The sequence below is a fragment of the Cebidichthys violaceus genome, unplaced genomic scaffold (genome assembly GCF_023349555.1).
Source record: "Cebidichthys violaceus isolate CVI_PGR_0920_01 unplaced genomic scaffold, fCebVio1.0.p SCAF_15, whole genome shotgun sequence".
In the NCBI taxonomy this organism is placed as follows: Eukaryota; Metazoa; Chordata; class Actinopteri; order Perciformes; family Stichaeidae; genus Cebidichthys; species Cebidichthys violaceus.
In genome coordinates this window covers 4,991,392-5,008,960 of record NW_027176318.1, presented here as the reverse complement: position 1 = coordinate 5,008,960, position 17,569 = coordinate 4,991,392, and the positions used below count along the sequence as shown (strand labels likewise).

The following is a 17,569-nucleotide window of genomic DNA, read 5'->3' as shown; positions in this document are numbered from 1 at the left end:
TCAGCGAACGAACCTTCAGGTACCCCTCGGCCATATTCGACTGGGTCTATATCTCTCCCCCCCCCCCTCTCTCTCTCTCGATCTGCTTTCAGGCTGTTTGCTTTCTTAAATGAACGTAATGGTACAAACGGAGGATAAATTGCCTTCTGTGTGCTCCATCTCATCACATCCATCCCACAGGGCCCTCTCCGAAGTGGAAAAAAAAGAAAAAAAAAGAAAGCTGACCAGAAAAATAATTAATTTGCTTTGCCTGGGAGATACACGTTGCTATCAGTGTAGAACCCCTGCGATAAGGCTGATGTGCACTTGGTGCATTAGGCCTCTTGCACTATCGCCACAGCACAGAGCGAGCTGGGAGGAGGGGGCAAAAGTCAGTGTGAGAATGTGCCTGTATATTGGACCTGCACCCTCATTTTGTAAACCATCTGCAGGGTATACATGGTTCACATTTTTCCAAAGCCGCGTGGGGACTGAAGCATCACCTACACTGGTTGACCAGGTGCCGAGGACGTCCTGCGGACGCCGGCAACAACTGCTGAACCCGAGGCTTCACCCGGGCTCGTTCATTACACCGGCATCACATCCCAGATGAACCCTTCCCATCAACCTCGGCGTCCTTTTTCTTATTCTCAATTAGGAGCAGGAGAAGGCACCGCTCCACGCAGCCGCTGTGACACTAATTTCACACCCACACAAGGACACTCAGAGGGAGTAATGGAAAAAACGCCGGTGGATGTCAGAGACAAACAAAAGGCAGCGCCCCAACATGCTGCCATGGCCCTGGGAACAAAACGTGACACCGTCTGCGTCGACTGGAAGTCGTGTTTAGCTTGGCAGCCAACAGCAGGGGGAGGAACTGGATACACCAGACGAAACACTCTGGAATAACAGAGATACCAATGAGTGAGTAAAAAGTAATTAGTTACCACTAATGCACGTGTCGCATTAAAGCAAACTGCTCCTTGATGCTAGACATATCAATTTTACTCCCTTGAGAACTACAAGAAAACGCTATTAGAGACTTACGAGCTGTTATTAAAGTCTTAACGCGGATGCAGGGCTCGTAAAAGATTCATTTGTTTACCAATGAATTATTGAGAGGTAGGATTTAATCAAAGCTACAGATGTTGCAGTCAGAAATTGTTGTTAATCTCATTTTGATTGCATTTAGATGAAAATACAGACTATAAAATTCACAGAGAGTGATTGTTGATTGTGGAGTTAATTACAGACGGCAAATAGGAGACAGCAAACGATTAAAAAAAAAGCGATTGCTTCGGATTGGCCCGGTGGCCGTCTGATCGAGGTTCGTCAGAATGCACTCCCCATCTGCGTTACTGTAATCGCGTCATCCAACAGTCCTTTTAAAGAAACCAGCGCAGATTGAACCTAATGATTATGGGTCCCCATTGGAATGACACTGTGATGTTCTCATCCCCAAAAAACGTGACAGGGTCGAGAGGAAACCAGATAAAATGAATTGTTCATAGGGATGATGATGATGATGATCCAAACAATAGTGAGGATGAAAGCTCCATCGGCCTGTGGGTTTTAAACCACAGTGGACAGCTGTGAACGTGTCACACAGCAGATTAACATTCACCAACTCCCGAGATGACGTCTTGGAGCTTGAGAGCGGCGAGGTGGTGGGAGCGAAGGTAAGGCGGGGTGGGAGGCGCCTCACAAACTTTCACCAGAGATGAAAAGCCTGACCTTTTATCAACTGCGGAAAATGCATTAGCTACCTCATAATCCAATTTCAAGGCCATGCAAAGTGGAGGTTCTAACAAAATTTTGGAGTGGAGAGAGCAAAGAGAAAAACACCATAGTGAGTGTTTCTGTAGGTGAGGACTCTTTGGGTTCTTTTTCTCTCATTGCTGTTTGCCTGCCAGCATCTCTGGAGCTGCTGAGTTCGCAGAGGACTTCAAGGGCTTTGCACCGCTGAGCTCCATATCTCTTTCCCCCCTGCTTACCCCCCCACCTCTTCCTCTCGGTGTCTCTCTGACTCTTCCTCGCCCATGCTCTAAGGAGCTTTAGAAACCCGACTGGGTAATGGGAGCAGCAGTCAATCAAATTGCTCTTTCAAAGGTGATGCTTTGTTTCACGCTCGCTTCCCACAAATCCCATCGAGCCTGGCACCTGTCAGGTTGTCGTTCTGAAACGCAGCATCCAACGCCAGTCACCCAAAACCCCCCCGGTCCCTCGGCAGATGGAGGGGTTGAGTTGTCGGCTGCCTGTCGAGAAATGAGGTCATTCTATTTTGCTGGGTCTAACTTTTTATTTTTTATTTCACAAGGTGAAACCAAACAACTGAAAAAGAAAACACTATCCGTCTGGCTCCCTCTCATGTAAACCCAGTAATAGAGCAGGATTCATACAGGTTTTAGGGTGAAAAACAATATTTACCTTTTGCTTTATATAAGGCTTTAACACAACTGATCGGGAATGGATGCTGGATTTCTATTGGTGCCCTTCAGTTTTATGGAGTCTGACAGCATTGTCAAAACACCGCTGGTGCTGCCAGCTCTAATAACGTGGAGGTTGCTGATAAATTGTCAAACGAGCTCTTGTTGTACCGTGATCCCGTAAAGGAACAGTAAAACCTGATATGGCAGAATGGGTAGGATCTGTGGACGCCCACAGCAACCAGGGGTCCTTGTATCTCCAAGGGGTTTATGGGCTCAGGTCTGACTCATTCCCGCTTTTACAGTCACAGTGACCTTCCCATTAGAGCTCCATTAGCAAAGGTCTATCAGAGAGCGAGAGAGAGAGAGAGAGAGGCGTATACCTGGTCTGTTTATCCAGCTGCAGCCTCTTCTTATTAACTGTAGTGGATAAACAAGAGTGCAGCTTTGGCGAGTCATGGGCGAATTACTTTATAATGGCATAAAAAGAATGCACATGTGTGTAAACACATGAAGTACAAAAAGAGTCCAAGATGCAAAACTATAATGTACAGTAACTGGCAATCGCAAGCATGTGGACCCCACCTCCTCTAAAAAGGAGCGCCAACCCACATCAACCGAAGGGCCCCTTAGTGTCTCTAATTAGCTGACTGGATTAAAAAAAAAAAAAAAAAAAAAAGTCTTCTATTTGACTAAAAAGCTGTGTTGTAATGACAGCACAGAGGGATGTACAGTAAACAAAGCGATGAGAACTCAGACTCCTGGGTACACCAGCATTGTTTGATGTCTTTCCAGCTATGCAAATGTTTGACTGGGTGGCTTTTAGATGGAAGATGCTGATTCGTTTGAATGTAGTCATCCTCCAACACACCGTGCAGTTTTTTTTCACCAAAGAAGAGCGAAAAATAAAACGGAAGGCTGTCAGCTAATTTCAACTCAATTTGCTTCCATTTACGTGGTCCCTGGAACCCATTTCACAAGGGAAGATTTGTGCAGTTGTACGACGCGTCGAGAGGTCATCTGGTTATCAGGAGATGGCTTCCACCATGGTAAAATCCCCATATCATGCTATTTGCTATGCTGTAGGAGATAGTAGCAGCAGCCAGCCAACAACAGACTACAGGGCTACCTTAACTTGTATGTATTTTATATGAGTGTTTGTGTAAAATATACAACTAAAAAACAAACTAAATCAACAAATGGTATGAAAATCTTCTCATTTTGGAAATATTTTGTTTGGTGAAAATTGTGCATTGCTCCACACTGTGGCCTCTGTAGGCAGCACAGGGTTGTCAATCAAAATAAATCCGGGTTAGAGGCACTAAGCAATGTGATTTTAAATGAATGTATCTGTTTTTGCATGTTGTACAGAAGTTCATTTCAGGGGTGTTACAAGTTGCCGACTTACTGTCAGATGTCTGACCATGAGATATGACTTTGCTAGCAAATAATTCAAATGTCCCTAAAATGTGATCCTCAATCTGCCTCTTTGATCGGAGCGTGTTTCTCCGGGGCCCACCTCAGAAGGCGGTAACAGTATCCGGGTCGGGGTTAAACGCAACTCATTCTTCTCTTTCATTCTGAAGACTGACTGACAGCCGGGAATGAAAAGCCTTCCCTGAACAAACCTCCTCGACTTCCTTTCCCCCCGACCTTCAAACAGGAAGTCCTGCAGCTCCAAAATACTGGGTTCAGTAGCGGCGGCAGGATTAGAAAGTGAAGAAATTTGAAGTCACACTGGATCTCTAAATGGCAAAACAAAACTTCTCAATCCAATTTTGCTGCCTTGATACATGGAACCGGCAGAAATAATTGCAAATTCTGTTGTGTTGACGCTTTCTACTTGACAATGAAAGTTCCAATAAGTTTAATTTAGAAATGCAAATTACTGTTTATGTTTGTTATGATAGGCAAGTGACAGGAGTCTTGAATCTGAATGTGTTTCAAGCTCCTTTTTTTGCAAATCGTAAATAGAAAGCCTCTGAGCTAAATAAGAACCAGTGCATATTATTATATCTCAAAGGCAGCAAGACAAATATTACAGGCGTACGGCCTGGCTGGCATACACAAGATATGCAAAGCAGTGAGAGGTGCAAAACAGAAATGCAGTGTTGAACATGCGGCGCATATTTCAAATCAAATCACAACACTCGCGACAGCTAATCCGGTCCCTGCAAATAAAAGTCTATAGTGCGCTATCAATACTTAAAGCTCAGACCCCAAACCAAATATAAGCTTGTGTTTATAATTAACATGCAACACGCAGCTTTTTGTGCTGAAATAAACCTGTGAAGGTGAGAATACAATCTCCAGGAAGCCGCTAAAACATGAGAGCAGGAAGGAGAAGATATGAGGGTCTATTTTTTAATGTTGTTTGATTTTTTTTTAAACCGATGAATTTCAGAGGCGACCTAATGCGTGGTATTATGCGTTTGTTTTTTTAACCTAAAAAATATATAACAGTTTGTAAGGGAAAAAAAGAAACATCTGAAATATGGAACACCATCCAGATGGGACATTTGGCTACCAACAACCAAGCAACAGTATTTGAAAATCATTTTTCAAGTTATATCGAAGTAATAAAGCATCTGTTAACAATCAGACCCCTCATGCAGGAACCCTTTGCATAACTTTTTTTTTTCCTCTTTATTTCTCTGTGAGAGCCACTGAGCAGAGCGTTATTAATATTCCATCTGGCAACGAAGGAGAAATCCTAATAATGATGTCTTATGTTAAGGCTTTTCCCCCCGCACAGAGCTTATTGACAATCAATAGCATCATATTTATCAACGACCAACATCTTATGATCTGATTACACAGACTCATTGAACACCAGTCGAGCCTTCATTTTCAACTGGCTTTCAGGCTTATCATTGGATTGTGCTCGGGGAAGCGGGACAGTTGACAGTAGATGGCTGTTCTGACACAACGAGGCTATCCACAGGAAACACGTGGAGGTAACCTTCACTTTAGACATATGGATCAGTGGCCTTCACTGAGCCCCGGATGTATTGGCACATGGATTTAGCTGGCTATCAGAGGGGCCAGATAACCTTGTCATATCTACTCTGACTGTCATGGGTGTGTTACAGGGTGGAGATTCTACCTCTGTAAATCCTCTTATAAAAAAGCACACACACACACACACACACACACACACACACACTCACACAGAGGCGCTCTGTCTCGGTCACACCCACAGCTTGGTAACACATGCACCCCCGCCCCGCCCCACCTGAGCCCAGCAGTGAAAGGTCACAAGCCCCCAAGTGACAGCTGTCAATCACGGGAGGTGGGTATTATCCGATCCATTAATAACACCACGAAAGGTTCTGGGAGACCATGGGAATAGAAATCTCCTGACTTGTCACCACTGGATGTGACCTACGGGAAACCTGTGACCCTCAGAGCGCCTTTAAATCAGCATTAGGCACAAGCATTATGTTTAAGAAAAAATAAGTCTTGTTTGTAAAAGTTTGGCTTTTCTAAAAAGGATGTGCAGCATGCTATAGATACATTGAGATTTAAGAGAAATAAAATGTTGAATTAAAGTGAATAATAATAAGTTTTATCAATCCATTTATCCTTTTTATAATTATAAAGATTGTCACTAGCATGTTCCCTGGTTCACTGGTCATCCCAACGTTGCATTGATTTAGTTTTTTTTGACTCTTGGTTGGACTTTGTTGAGGCATTGCTAAGCTGTAGTTCATTCACTGGAGCTTAAATACATTAATAATACCATATGTGTGAACTTCACACAGGCCTTTTGGCAATAGGCTATCGACACACTAATATGAAACTAAAGCTCCGCGTGGCGTTGTCGACACATCAAATATGTGTTGACACGGAGGTTATGTGCGATGCAACCCCCCAGCGACAAACAAGCTGACGACACATGCAGCGTGACTCTCAGCCGGGGAGGATTACCTGTGATCCAAGGATAATGAAAAAAAAAAAAGGACTGCCTGATATTAAATTCTAGCACAGGGAGAATGACTGATAGGCTCTTGTTGTTCACTTTTTTTTTTTCTTTCACCTTGCCTGTGGATTCCGCCTGCTTGCACGGGGCAATGCCTCGTGGGACGAGGCAGCGATAAAACCCTGTGTGAAATTCATTGTTTTTCTGTGCAGCGTTTGTCACGCATGACAAGTAAAAGCAAGCAAATACAATCACACCGCTGCTTATACATTATCCATGAGGTGTAAATGAACTGGATTGTTGCAAAGCTCAAGCACGAGGCACAAGGCTAGTTAGTGTCCTTTGAATGAAGGAGAAAGGTAGAGAGTCACAAAGCACGCTGTGGAGCTTTGAGTGTCGGTGGATGCGTACATGTATGTCGAGTCAACGGCGTCGCAGCGGCTGCGTATGGACTGTTTTTTTGGGGCGCCCCCTACCTGTCTGGAGCTGCAGGGCGTCCATTGCGCGGCTTGTTGACTGTGGCATACACGGCCTCCACGGGTGGACCGTTGTCCTGTAGGCTCGACGGAGGGTGAGGACTCTGGGGACTCTGGGGACTCTGGGGGAGATGGTAGTGGTGGCTGTAAGGCTCCATGCTGCTGCTATCCACCGACGAGGTTAACGATCCGATGCCGGCGTAGGTGTGCTCCTCGTCCGAGCTGAAGGCACCGCTGACAACGTCTTGGATCTCAGCATATTCCCTCTCCTTTGCCTGTTTCTCCCGAAGCTCCCGCATCTTGGCATGTATTCTGTGATAAACACATTGAACAGAGAAAGTTTGTTTTCTATTTGTTAATCATCTGGCAAACTTAATGCTATGTTCAGTTCAGAAATGCCAAAATTCAATACATGAATATATCTAAAAAATATATATTTTTACATCCTCAAATTGTGATGGATTTGAAGAGTCAAAAATGACTAAGATGATCAGCCTTACTATTGGTATAATTCTTACACAGTTAAAAGGGGTTTTGGATGGTGTGAAAGTCAGTAAAATATTGCCAATTCCTTTTCTGCGCCTTTATGTGAAACTATGCATTTGGCCAACTTAAGCTGGTGCAGAAGAACCATATCAAATTGCCAAATATTAATCGGTTCTTAAGAGATTATTTCTACGTTTTGTTGTTTCGTTTATTTTGATGCTCAGGGAGCCTGTATACAAATTTTTGTTCCAGTTCTGCGGATGGAAACACATCCAGTTTTCATGTTGTTTTAATATGAAAGGAAAAAGTTTGTATTAAATTTGCCTGGGAAAGATACTACGAATTATACGCATTTCTTTGTGCAGACCAACTGTACCCAGTAGGAGACAAAAAAGAGACACTTGATGATGTTTGAGGTATTGAGAGGCAAGTGTGTAAGAAATGTACTGTAAGGAGGCAATGAAGGATATCCAGATAAAAGAAAGTAAAAAGACCGACTGTAATATTCGGCCCAAGACTCAGCGAGGCTAACATAAGCGTTCCAACTTTGTTTCCCAACTAAGTTTAATCTCAGATATCGATCAGTCCAGACCTGAGGAAGAGGTCTCTCCTCTTCAAACTTCTAAAGTGGCTTTCTGCTCCTAAGTAACAGGGAATGAGGAGAATAATGTCTTCCACTGTAGTGAGAGCAGTATTATTCAAATATGGGGCTTTCCATGAGCCATTAGAGGGCCGCGGCGAGTGCACTGATCTTTATCCCTCAGGTCCTCTAACAAGAGGAGGTGGGGGGGGAGACGGTCGGACCTCCTCTTCCTCCATCCAGCCCCTTCCTCTCCCTCTATGCCGGTCCTCTCCCCGGGACCACTTCCACACAACAGAGCCTTTCACGGGGTCTTTTCCTGTCTCGGAGAATGGTTCCACGTGAACGCCCATCTGTCCGCAACTAACAAGGTTCAGTCACGGTGCTGCGTGGGAGCGAGGAGAGCTGGCGGTGGACGAGCGGGGGAGGTGGACAGTGGGGAGCAGAAAGGAGAAGGGCCGAGGGCAGGAGGGGGGGGGGGGGGGGGCCCTGACCTCCCACTGCGGTGACCCTGGCAGCAGCCACCAGACTGCTCACTGCTTCCAGATGTCGTACCCCTGCTCTAGGGTAACACACACATCCACACACCAGCGCGCTACTTCCCGCTGGTGCAAGACTTCCCCATTACCTCGGGTCATAACTGACCTCTGACCCCCCCCCACTGCTGCTACTAACAGATGATTGACAGGTTTGGAACAGTGTAAGAATCCCCCCCCCCCCCCTTGCCTAAGTCTCTCTCCCATGTCTGTGTATTTTAATAACAGTAATCACATTTCAAACAATCACCATTCTTCAATGCCGAATTAACCCAATTCCCACATCCCACCCATAGACTACCTTGTTTATTTTTAGCTGTCCAAAATCCCATTTTCTCAGTATTATCTGCGAAATGGGATTTTGATGGAGGCCTGATGCAATGTTGCCTGATATGCAGTCATCTGGAAAGCCTCTGAGGTGGTTCGGTGTGTGTTTTTGCATTGGCGCGGACCAGGGTACATTACGGAACTGATCGACTCACAGAGGAGTTGATTGGTGACGTCTCACTTCAGTCAGGAAATAGAAAACGAGCCTCCCAGGGAGAAAAAACACGAATTCCCAGAAGCCCTTTCACCTGCCGTCTGGCTAAAGTGATGTCAGATCTCTGCCAGGAAGGACCAGACAATGATGTTACGACAGGTTCACGGAAGTCCGCTGGGAACTCAAAACCCTCTGGCGTTTTATGGACTAATCAGATTCATAAAAACGGCAATATTGACATTTGGGATGAGATAATGGCCTTGGCTAGACTGGCGACACGAAGCTAAAAGAGAGAGACTTCTCTTCCAGGCCTCGGGAGTCTGACATGGATAAAACTAATAGGTGCATTTCAATAAAAGGATATTAACAGGCAAAAATTCTTAATGAGATCACATGAGCGGTAATGCTGTTGCCATTAGCGTCTCTACCATCTGGTCCATCTTGCGTCGTAACTTTGTTGCTTTCATGCACTCATCAACTTGTGAACCAAGCTTTTCTTTCAATTCATCACATTCGTCACATGTCATTGTTCTTTTGTTCGTACAAAAGACGAATATGTTCTTGTGTTTGTGGAAAAATATCCACAATCCAAACCTGTCAGTCTGCAGTGAGAGGCCTATTCCAACTTGTTCTGGCTGTCAGATGGAAATAGCAGGACTATCATACAGTGTTAAGTTTCCACCCTTGGCCAGTTGGCAGGTCTCATTATGGCAAGCTGAGATTTGAGTGTTACATTTCCAAGTGCATATTTTCTGCTAGGTGTCTCCTTTTGACTTGTCAAGAATTAAACTACCAGGGATTTAGTCATCTAAGAATCAATGTGCATCTAATTATACAATTATAAAATGTGTTGTTTTGTTGGGAATGCTACCCAGGATGACATTTTTGGGCATGTTAGCCATTCTTTGAGGCAATGCTGGTCCACCGCTTTGGTCCAACTCTTGGATGGATGTCCATGAAATGTGGTACCCACATTCATGGTCCTCAGAGGGTGAATCCTAGTGATTCTAGGGATCCCATGACTTTTCATCTAACGCCATCTGCAAGTGTGTGTTAGAATTTTCAAAGGTTTTACCTATCCTGTGAAATATATGAACTACAAGACGGACTGCCATAATATTTTTGCTCAAACCATGGTTTGCAGAGGAGAAATGTGTATTGACTGCTTATCTACTGCCACCATGAGGTTGGCAACTTTTGGGTGGATTGCGGTTACATTCTTGTCAGGTTTATGTTCCCCTCAGGATGAATTGTTGAACAGTGATCATCCTTTTCATCAAACGCCATCATCAGGTCAAAATGTCAAATTTGTTCTTTGTTCATGACCAATTACCTTCAAAACTACTGACACTGCCATCTGCCTCAGCTGTACTTCTACTAGTGCCAATTAACAAATGTTAGCATGCTAGCATGCTAAACTAAGATGGTGACCAAGGTAAACATTATATCCACTACATGTAAACATGTTAGCAGCGTGACATTAGCATTTAGCTCAAAGCAATGTTAAGTCTAAATGCAGACTGACAGAGTTGCTAGTGCGGCTGTACAATCTTAGTATTGTCTCATCAACTTAACAAAGTAATAAATAAATAGTGAAAGTACTGCATCTGCAAAATAGTCACTGTCAACATATTCCACTTGTTTTACCTACAATATCAACATCATTCAACCCAACCTCCTCCCTGTGACTTTTATGCAGAGGTTCAGAAAAAATATCAAGCAAATTAGTCGTGTATTAATGTATTTTGTAGGAAACCGGGCTGGACTTTGGAAGCCCTTTTTCTGCAGTGTAATATGCTCATTAGCTCCAAACCATACATCCACACCTGCTCACCGAGTTCCTCTTGGGCAACCTGCAACTGCTGCTCCACTTCCAACTCCCCTCCTTCCCCCACTTTCTCCTGAGAGGCCACCCCCGCGCTGTACCATATATACTCCATTAGCCAATTAATGGCCCGGCATGTTAACATTGAGGAAAGTGCTGCCCACACTAAACACATTATTACTGTACAGCCCCAATTACCAGCCCCTCTCCTCTCTTCTCCTCTTACCAGACACTACGTTTGAGAGGAGAGGACACTGTAGCTGCTAATGCAACCAGCCCGGGGATATTTCATTAAAAAAAAAAAAAAGAGGACAGTCGAGCTGTTGTGCTTTATTGCCGCCCAGCTGAGGATTTTCATTTTAATTAGACTGATGATAGAAAAGTATATAATTCCACTATTAATCAGTTTGTTGTGTTGTCTGTGATTTACTTTAAATTCTAGGAAGTAGAATTGACCTCACATGTACCTTTAAATACAAAGCGATGTCTACTTGTTTATTCTTCATGACGGTGCAGTGGAGAGGCATTTCCTACTGGCGAAAACACGGTCTAGACAGTCTAATGCTGAGGTTTTCAGGGCAGTTAAAGTTCATCCCCTAATACACTGACTGACCACGTCTTCAAGATAAATATTATCTTGTTATTCATTCTTGCTAAATTGATGTGCGAATACCTTCACATCGACTAAAACCAAAACTTTGTAACGATATTGCCGGCAGAGCTTCATTTCTTCACACGAGTGTGAAAGCAGAAGACTGTCACATCGAGTAAATACTGTAACACGTTATATGGGTGGAACGAGAAGCTTGGTGTGAACGGCTGTGTCAGCTCACCTCAAGTCCTTCCTCACTATACTGAATAAATCTCTCTGTTTATCCAACAGGGCTGTTTTTTTTGGACTAACAAAGCCAGCAGACTCCTTCTCCATATGTTTGTCAATGTGTGATCTACCCAGGGGGGGGGGGGGGCTGTCTGTACTTTCAGACACTCATTTTGAAGTCAACACACTTAGAAGCTTGAAAGCCTGCCTCCTCAATATGCATTGTTACCGTGTTGGATGAAACAGAATGTATTTGCTCTCTTACTTTCCAGCCACCTTGAACAGATTTTTCCTTTTTTTTTTTCTTCTTTTCAATACCTCCTCACCAGAACATGTTCTATTGTTCGGAAGTGCAGATGGAGGGCAGAATGTATGTGGATCTAATCAAAGTGCAGTAAATGACTCTGCGTGCAGCTGTCTGTGTTGAATCGCTAAAAAAAAAACTCCGATATCCCATCTTTTGTGTTGACACTTGGCCCACAACCGCATAATGCAATCACGGAGATAATTGTCCGAGTTTCCGTGGTGTTAATTCACAGTGTTAACAATCGCATTAACTTGCTGTAGGTATCAATATAATTACAAATGTAATCACACTTCCCAATCAGCCAGTTGGAGCTTCCTTTGAACTCGCTATGCAAATGAGACGCAAATAGGGTACTGAAATAATGAGATGGTTTGACAAAGTGGAATGATAACGTTGGTACCACAATCACTATAATACGAGGGATGTGCCTTATAGCAAATTGCTTTACTTTTTTTATTTTTTTATCGGCGGCACTAAGCTCAAAGTACCCTGAACAAGGTATAAGAAAAGAACTTCTCTTTTGTTAAATAAAAGATGAAATTGTCACGGCTGATCCAGGTTTGCTCTCTGTCCATATGAATTGTGCTGATTGACCGAGTCAAGAGTCACTGGTCACTTTGTGTTTGTCCAGAGTCAGCGGGAAGTTAAACAACAAACAGGGGGAAGCAGGCCACTGTCGAGCAAAGAAAAAAAGAAATAGGCAGTGATGGGCTCTGCAGTGGTCTGGGAGAGTGGCAGTGGAGTGCTGGCCGCTGATTAGAAGCCAACCGGAGCCAAGCAGATAAGAGAGAATGGACATCATAATCAGCTGCCAGCGAGAATGGAGTTCAGTTCAGGCGGAAAATGAAGAAGGAACATTGTCAGGCTGTCTTTGTGTGTTCCCCTCTTTGGCCGGGAAAATATAGTTTCGGGGCTAACATGCGCAGAGATAAGTCAGAGACTGATAGAAGCTCCACCAACACCATCTGCCCAGTGTTCTTTCTCTCTCTCTTCTCCCCCCTGGCCTTGCATGAATGTAGGGCCGTGGCCACAGAAACCGCTGCTCTCCAGCCCACCTAAGGTCCAATCAGAGGGCTTGTTTTGTCCACAGTCCTCTCAGCATGAGCCAATCAGATAGGGTTGTCTTGGGTACTGTCCACAGGCATAAAGAGAGCCAAATAATGGCCGCTGCCGCCGCTGGCCCCAAACAAAGATTTGGATCAGCCTAACCACAGGTTCTAATGTCGCCTCGATGAGACATGAAACAGTCAATCACAGGAGCTGTGTAAAATCTCCATGATTCTAGCAAAACAAATGCTGCTGATAAGCACTCTTCATCAAGTGGATGCACTGCGCTGCGCTCTAAGTCAAAAGTTTGATGTACTCTTCTTCTCCATCGTCTTCCATCTATAAGAGGCTGACAAGATATCAATGGAGGAGAACGTTTTTTTCTGAAAAATAAACAGGTTCTATCTGCATGGGCCGCAGGCCAAACCATAAATTGCACGAATCATATCAAGGTCAGAGTTTTAAATATATGACCGTAGCTGCCTTATTGCAGGGGAAGAAAGGGCAGGTTTTACGAATTAATCTGTCTCACCTCTTCGCTGACTCCTATTTTGAATCACTAAAAGCCCCTGTCAAAACCGTCTGCTTGAATTAACGATCGCCAATGTCAGCCGAGCCGGGGGTTTTTTGGCTGCGGGCCATCCCGGGTTGCGCTGACACGCAGGGCCGGCTGACGATTGCCAGCGCCGGAAAACCCGTCGCGGTCCGATCCATAGTTTCATAAGCGGTGGTCCTACCTCCGTGGCGGCATTGTAATAAATCAGAGCATGTGCCTTAAAGCACACAACTAGGACAATCAAATGTAGCGCCTTGGGAGTGCGATACAGTAGCGGTATCAAAAAATACAAGAAGTAATGGATTTGTAAGCTGTCGTCCTGCTGAACCCTAATGCTTTGAATATCGACTTGTCCTCGTGGCAGGTTGGTTTATTATTACCTACCACGATTTCCCTCAGGATTCCCTTTCCATTAACCGAGGGACAATCCTGGCCTGGCTGAGTGATGGGATTTGGGAACAGGTACAAAAGGAAAGAATTAGGTTGCCCCTTGTGCGCAGGCGGCTGGAGCCGGAGCTCACACATGCAGAACGGACATAAACAAGACAGGGAATGAGAGCATGCCGCAAGACAAAGTAGCGGACAAAGAAATTGGGTGACGGCGGTGAGAGAGAAGAAGCAGGATTTTAAGAGTGTGTGTGTGTTTGTGGGGGGAGGGGAGGGTTGTGAGGGTATGTACTCTACATATCTCGTGCCCACTGTGCGTCTGGGTTGGTTCTGCTGCTTAGCATGGCAATCCTTTGGGAGCCTCTCAAAGGGGACGGATCGCGATGGAGATCCAGGCCCGCCGGTCTCCAGGGTACACTGAGGGAAATGTGTTGGGCCCTCAGCCAGAGGGGTTTCGCTCCCCTCAGCGGAGAGGACCGTCGATGTAAGTCGTGGTTGAATACCAAAAAGAAATGCGCTTCAGCTTTTTTTGAGCGAGGCCTCCAGATGTTCCATTCAGCAAGAAAGAGGGCCTTTGTGAGCTTCCTTTTTTTTTATGCGCACACTTGTTTGTGTTTGTGTTACCATGCATTTTCGACATGCCATCCGTCCTTTTCTCCCTTCGCCGTGAGAGGGAGTGGTATCAAGCCCTATTGTTTCTATTCAATTAGCTGTCATTACCGACGGCAGTTTGATAACTGAGTTCATTTGGCTGCTGGGGAACAATGGAGGAAGCAAGCTGTCTTTTCATTCGGCCTGCCACCGGCATTGTCTTTCCCCGCTGGAGAGAATTAAATGGGGCTTGTCTTTGAGGGATGAGGCGGCGCACGCGGCTAAACCCGTGCCTCGCCTTACTCTTCTGGACGTCCCGATGTCCGCAAGCACCGGAGGACACCGAGCCAAGAGGGGTGGATTAAAAGGAACGGCGTATTCTTGAGCGATTAACAACCTGGGCGAGCTGCAGGAGAAGACAAATGAGGGGCGACATTGATTTCACTATTATAATGAGCACCATTCAATCATGCCAAATCCACGGGGCCCTACGAGCACCATTAAGAGGTCAGCGCCTCCGAATGGCACAGGCAACAACGATCCATAAATGATCTATTTAATGTGCTGATATAAAAGAAAGGGACATTTCACAAATTGACATCTGAGTACTTTCCAAACCTTGCTCTTGCCATTTTGCTAATTAGGTAGTTTGCTAATCTTCCAGTCAGCAATGTTTTTTTCCCCTCTTTTCTTTGTCCAGCCGGGATTTAATTGTTTAGGCTTTTAGCGAGCTACGGCTCTGAGCACTCACCTCTCTTGTTCCCGCCTCATCCGCATGGTCTCCTCCTCTGACGCCTGGATGTCCTCAGCTTTAGATTTACTGGAGCCCTTCCTCTCCATCCTGTCTTCTGGCCGCTCATCCTTCCGGTGCTTTCCGAACCTGAGTAAAAGAGAAGGGCAGGGAGGATTTAATTGAGGCCCAAACTTTAATAATTTCCAACCCAATATGAAATTTCCTTTTTTTTTTTTACAGCAGCACGTCTCTTCTTTGTCCGTGAAATTCAGGTGAAATGCTCCGTAGGAAATTAAAGTGTCAAACTGTCAAAATCTTCAGGTCGGGTTTTTACTGGGAAGACAGCTCAGGAGGAGTCTCCCCGGGCACCCATTCGTTATTGAAAGAATAACTTGTCCTTTTTCATATGAATGCAATCAAAATGCATCAAGCCATATCAAAAGATAACTCGTAACGTAGTGAATTCCCTCCCTGCCAAGTCTCCATCCAGGACAGCAAAGAGGATTCAGTGATTCTGAAAAGTAGAAAATGGATAAAACCCCTCTTTCTAAAAGAGAAGATGAGCTCCCCGTCTCCTCCCTGAGCTGTGGGGTTTACTTAAGAGTGATGGGAGCAGTGACAGCTCATGATTTAGTTTTGAGCGAGGAGGGAACAAGCTACCTGTAGCCGGGCGAAATGTAAGTGGAGGGAACGGCCGAGCTCGCCGGTATCATTTGTAACTTTCTGGGCAGAAAACTTTTACATTTTAATGACGGGAGTGACACGGCGGCGGCGGTAAATCCGTTACAGCTTTACAGCGAGGTGAGAATAAGCCAAGCCAATGATCGTAAATTCCTCTCAGGTCGGCCGAGCTTGGTGCCGGGCGAATAAATGACTGGAGACTCTGGCTGACTGAGGGGTGTGAGAAAATGATGAGGAATGAAGAAAAAAAGAGAGGAGGCATGCTGTGACAGGGAGTACAGTACGTTTACAGGGCTGCACAAACTCACACACACACACACACACACACACACACAATATATATATATATATATATATATATGGACAACTCTATTAACTTACTCTACTGGCTGAGACCTTATTACTCACAACAATGTGCTGGTGGAAGAACAGCGGTCAACTTTATATGTGTGCAGAGAATTTATAGGTAAAAGACAAAAGCTCTGATGGGACAAAACAGGAAAGGCAACATCGTGAAAGTATGATGTCATTTCCTGCTGCTTCACAATGGTGCCAGCTGTGGAGGAAGTGCTAAACGGCAGGATACAGAAAAAGGAACTATTACAGACAGATATCCAGGCAGTGCACATGATGGCCATTTTTACACATGGTGCACATCTGTACGCCATGTGCAGCAGATACACTGCGACTCTGACCCTCAGTGTGTGGTTCTCAATATGTTTTGGCATGCAAAGCCTCATTAAATATGTCTATGGAGAATGCAACCATTAGAGCATTGTGTTTATAGGCTACCAGATTGCTTTAGATATTACAGTTGAGGGATTATGTTACGAAAGAGGTGAGGATTGGTCACTGTATATACATGAATGGTATAATTAAGGTTATTGTGGATTGGGGGGGGGGGGGTAGTACAAGGCATGTAAAGTGAGAGCTATACATTCAAATCACAAACTGCGTTTCACGTATCTCTAACTGACGGGAAGAACTTAACTTAGTTAATTACATCCCAAATCAATTGAGACAACTAGACACTCAACAGGTGTTGGGAGGATATGTGGTGACCTGGAGGCAAATCATACCAAGGTTGGACAGAAATGAAATCTTTTTGGGACAATAGTAAATATAATTGTCAGGTACAATTACCGCCTTGAGGTTCTATGCATCCGCCAACGAGTCAAATTGCAGTTTACATCTACGTCCGTTCAAAGTTTCATCACAGTTTAGCCTAACAGACATTTGAAAATTGGGAATCATTATTAGCCTATGAATTTGTGAATGATGGCTTTAAACGTGTTTGGTGAGGTCATAGTAACCTTTGACCACCTCATCATTAATCCTTGAGAGACCAAGGGGACGAGAAGAAATTCTCTGGAGGTATTCCTGACATATTGAATCCCGAGAACGGGACAGACGTGAGGTCACAATGAGCTCTGACCACCTCGTTCTAATCACTTCATCCTTGAATCCAAGAGGATGTTTTGCAACATTTGAAGAAATCCCCTCGAGGTGATATTGTTTTCACATAGAGATGTAAGGACAACCCAAAAAATCCTAACGCCTCCTGCCTCTGCTGTTTGCCGGGGTGGAGGCATAAACATGGAGATAATGTGCAATTCTTAACAACTGCTCTGTAAAGTGTCTCGGAAAATGACAGAGATAAAAATGAAGGGACAGATATCTCTGTAAATTATTGCTTGCTAAAAAGCTGAACATGTTTTGCTAGAAATTGGGAAAAG

At 44.6% G+C, this 17,569-nt stretch overlaps 1 protein-coding gene across 1 annotated transcript in view; it reads right to left on the bottom strand.

Moving 5' to 3' along the window:
- Positions 1-17,569, bottom strand: part of pard3aa (par-3 family cell polarity regulator alpha, a) — a 312,866-nt gene that overhangs the window by 68,262 nt on the left and 227,035 nt on the right. Inside the window, 2 exon segments of the mRNA XM_068710318.1 lie at positions 6,804-7,115; positions 15,171-15,299. Of these exon segments, the coding sequence (XP_068566419.1) occupies positions 6,804-7,115; positions 15,171-15,299 (441 nt within the window).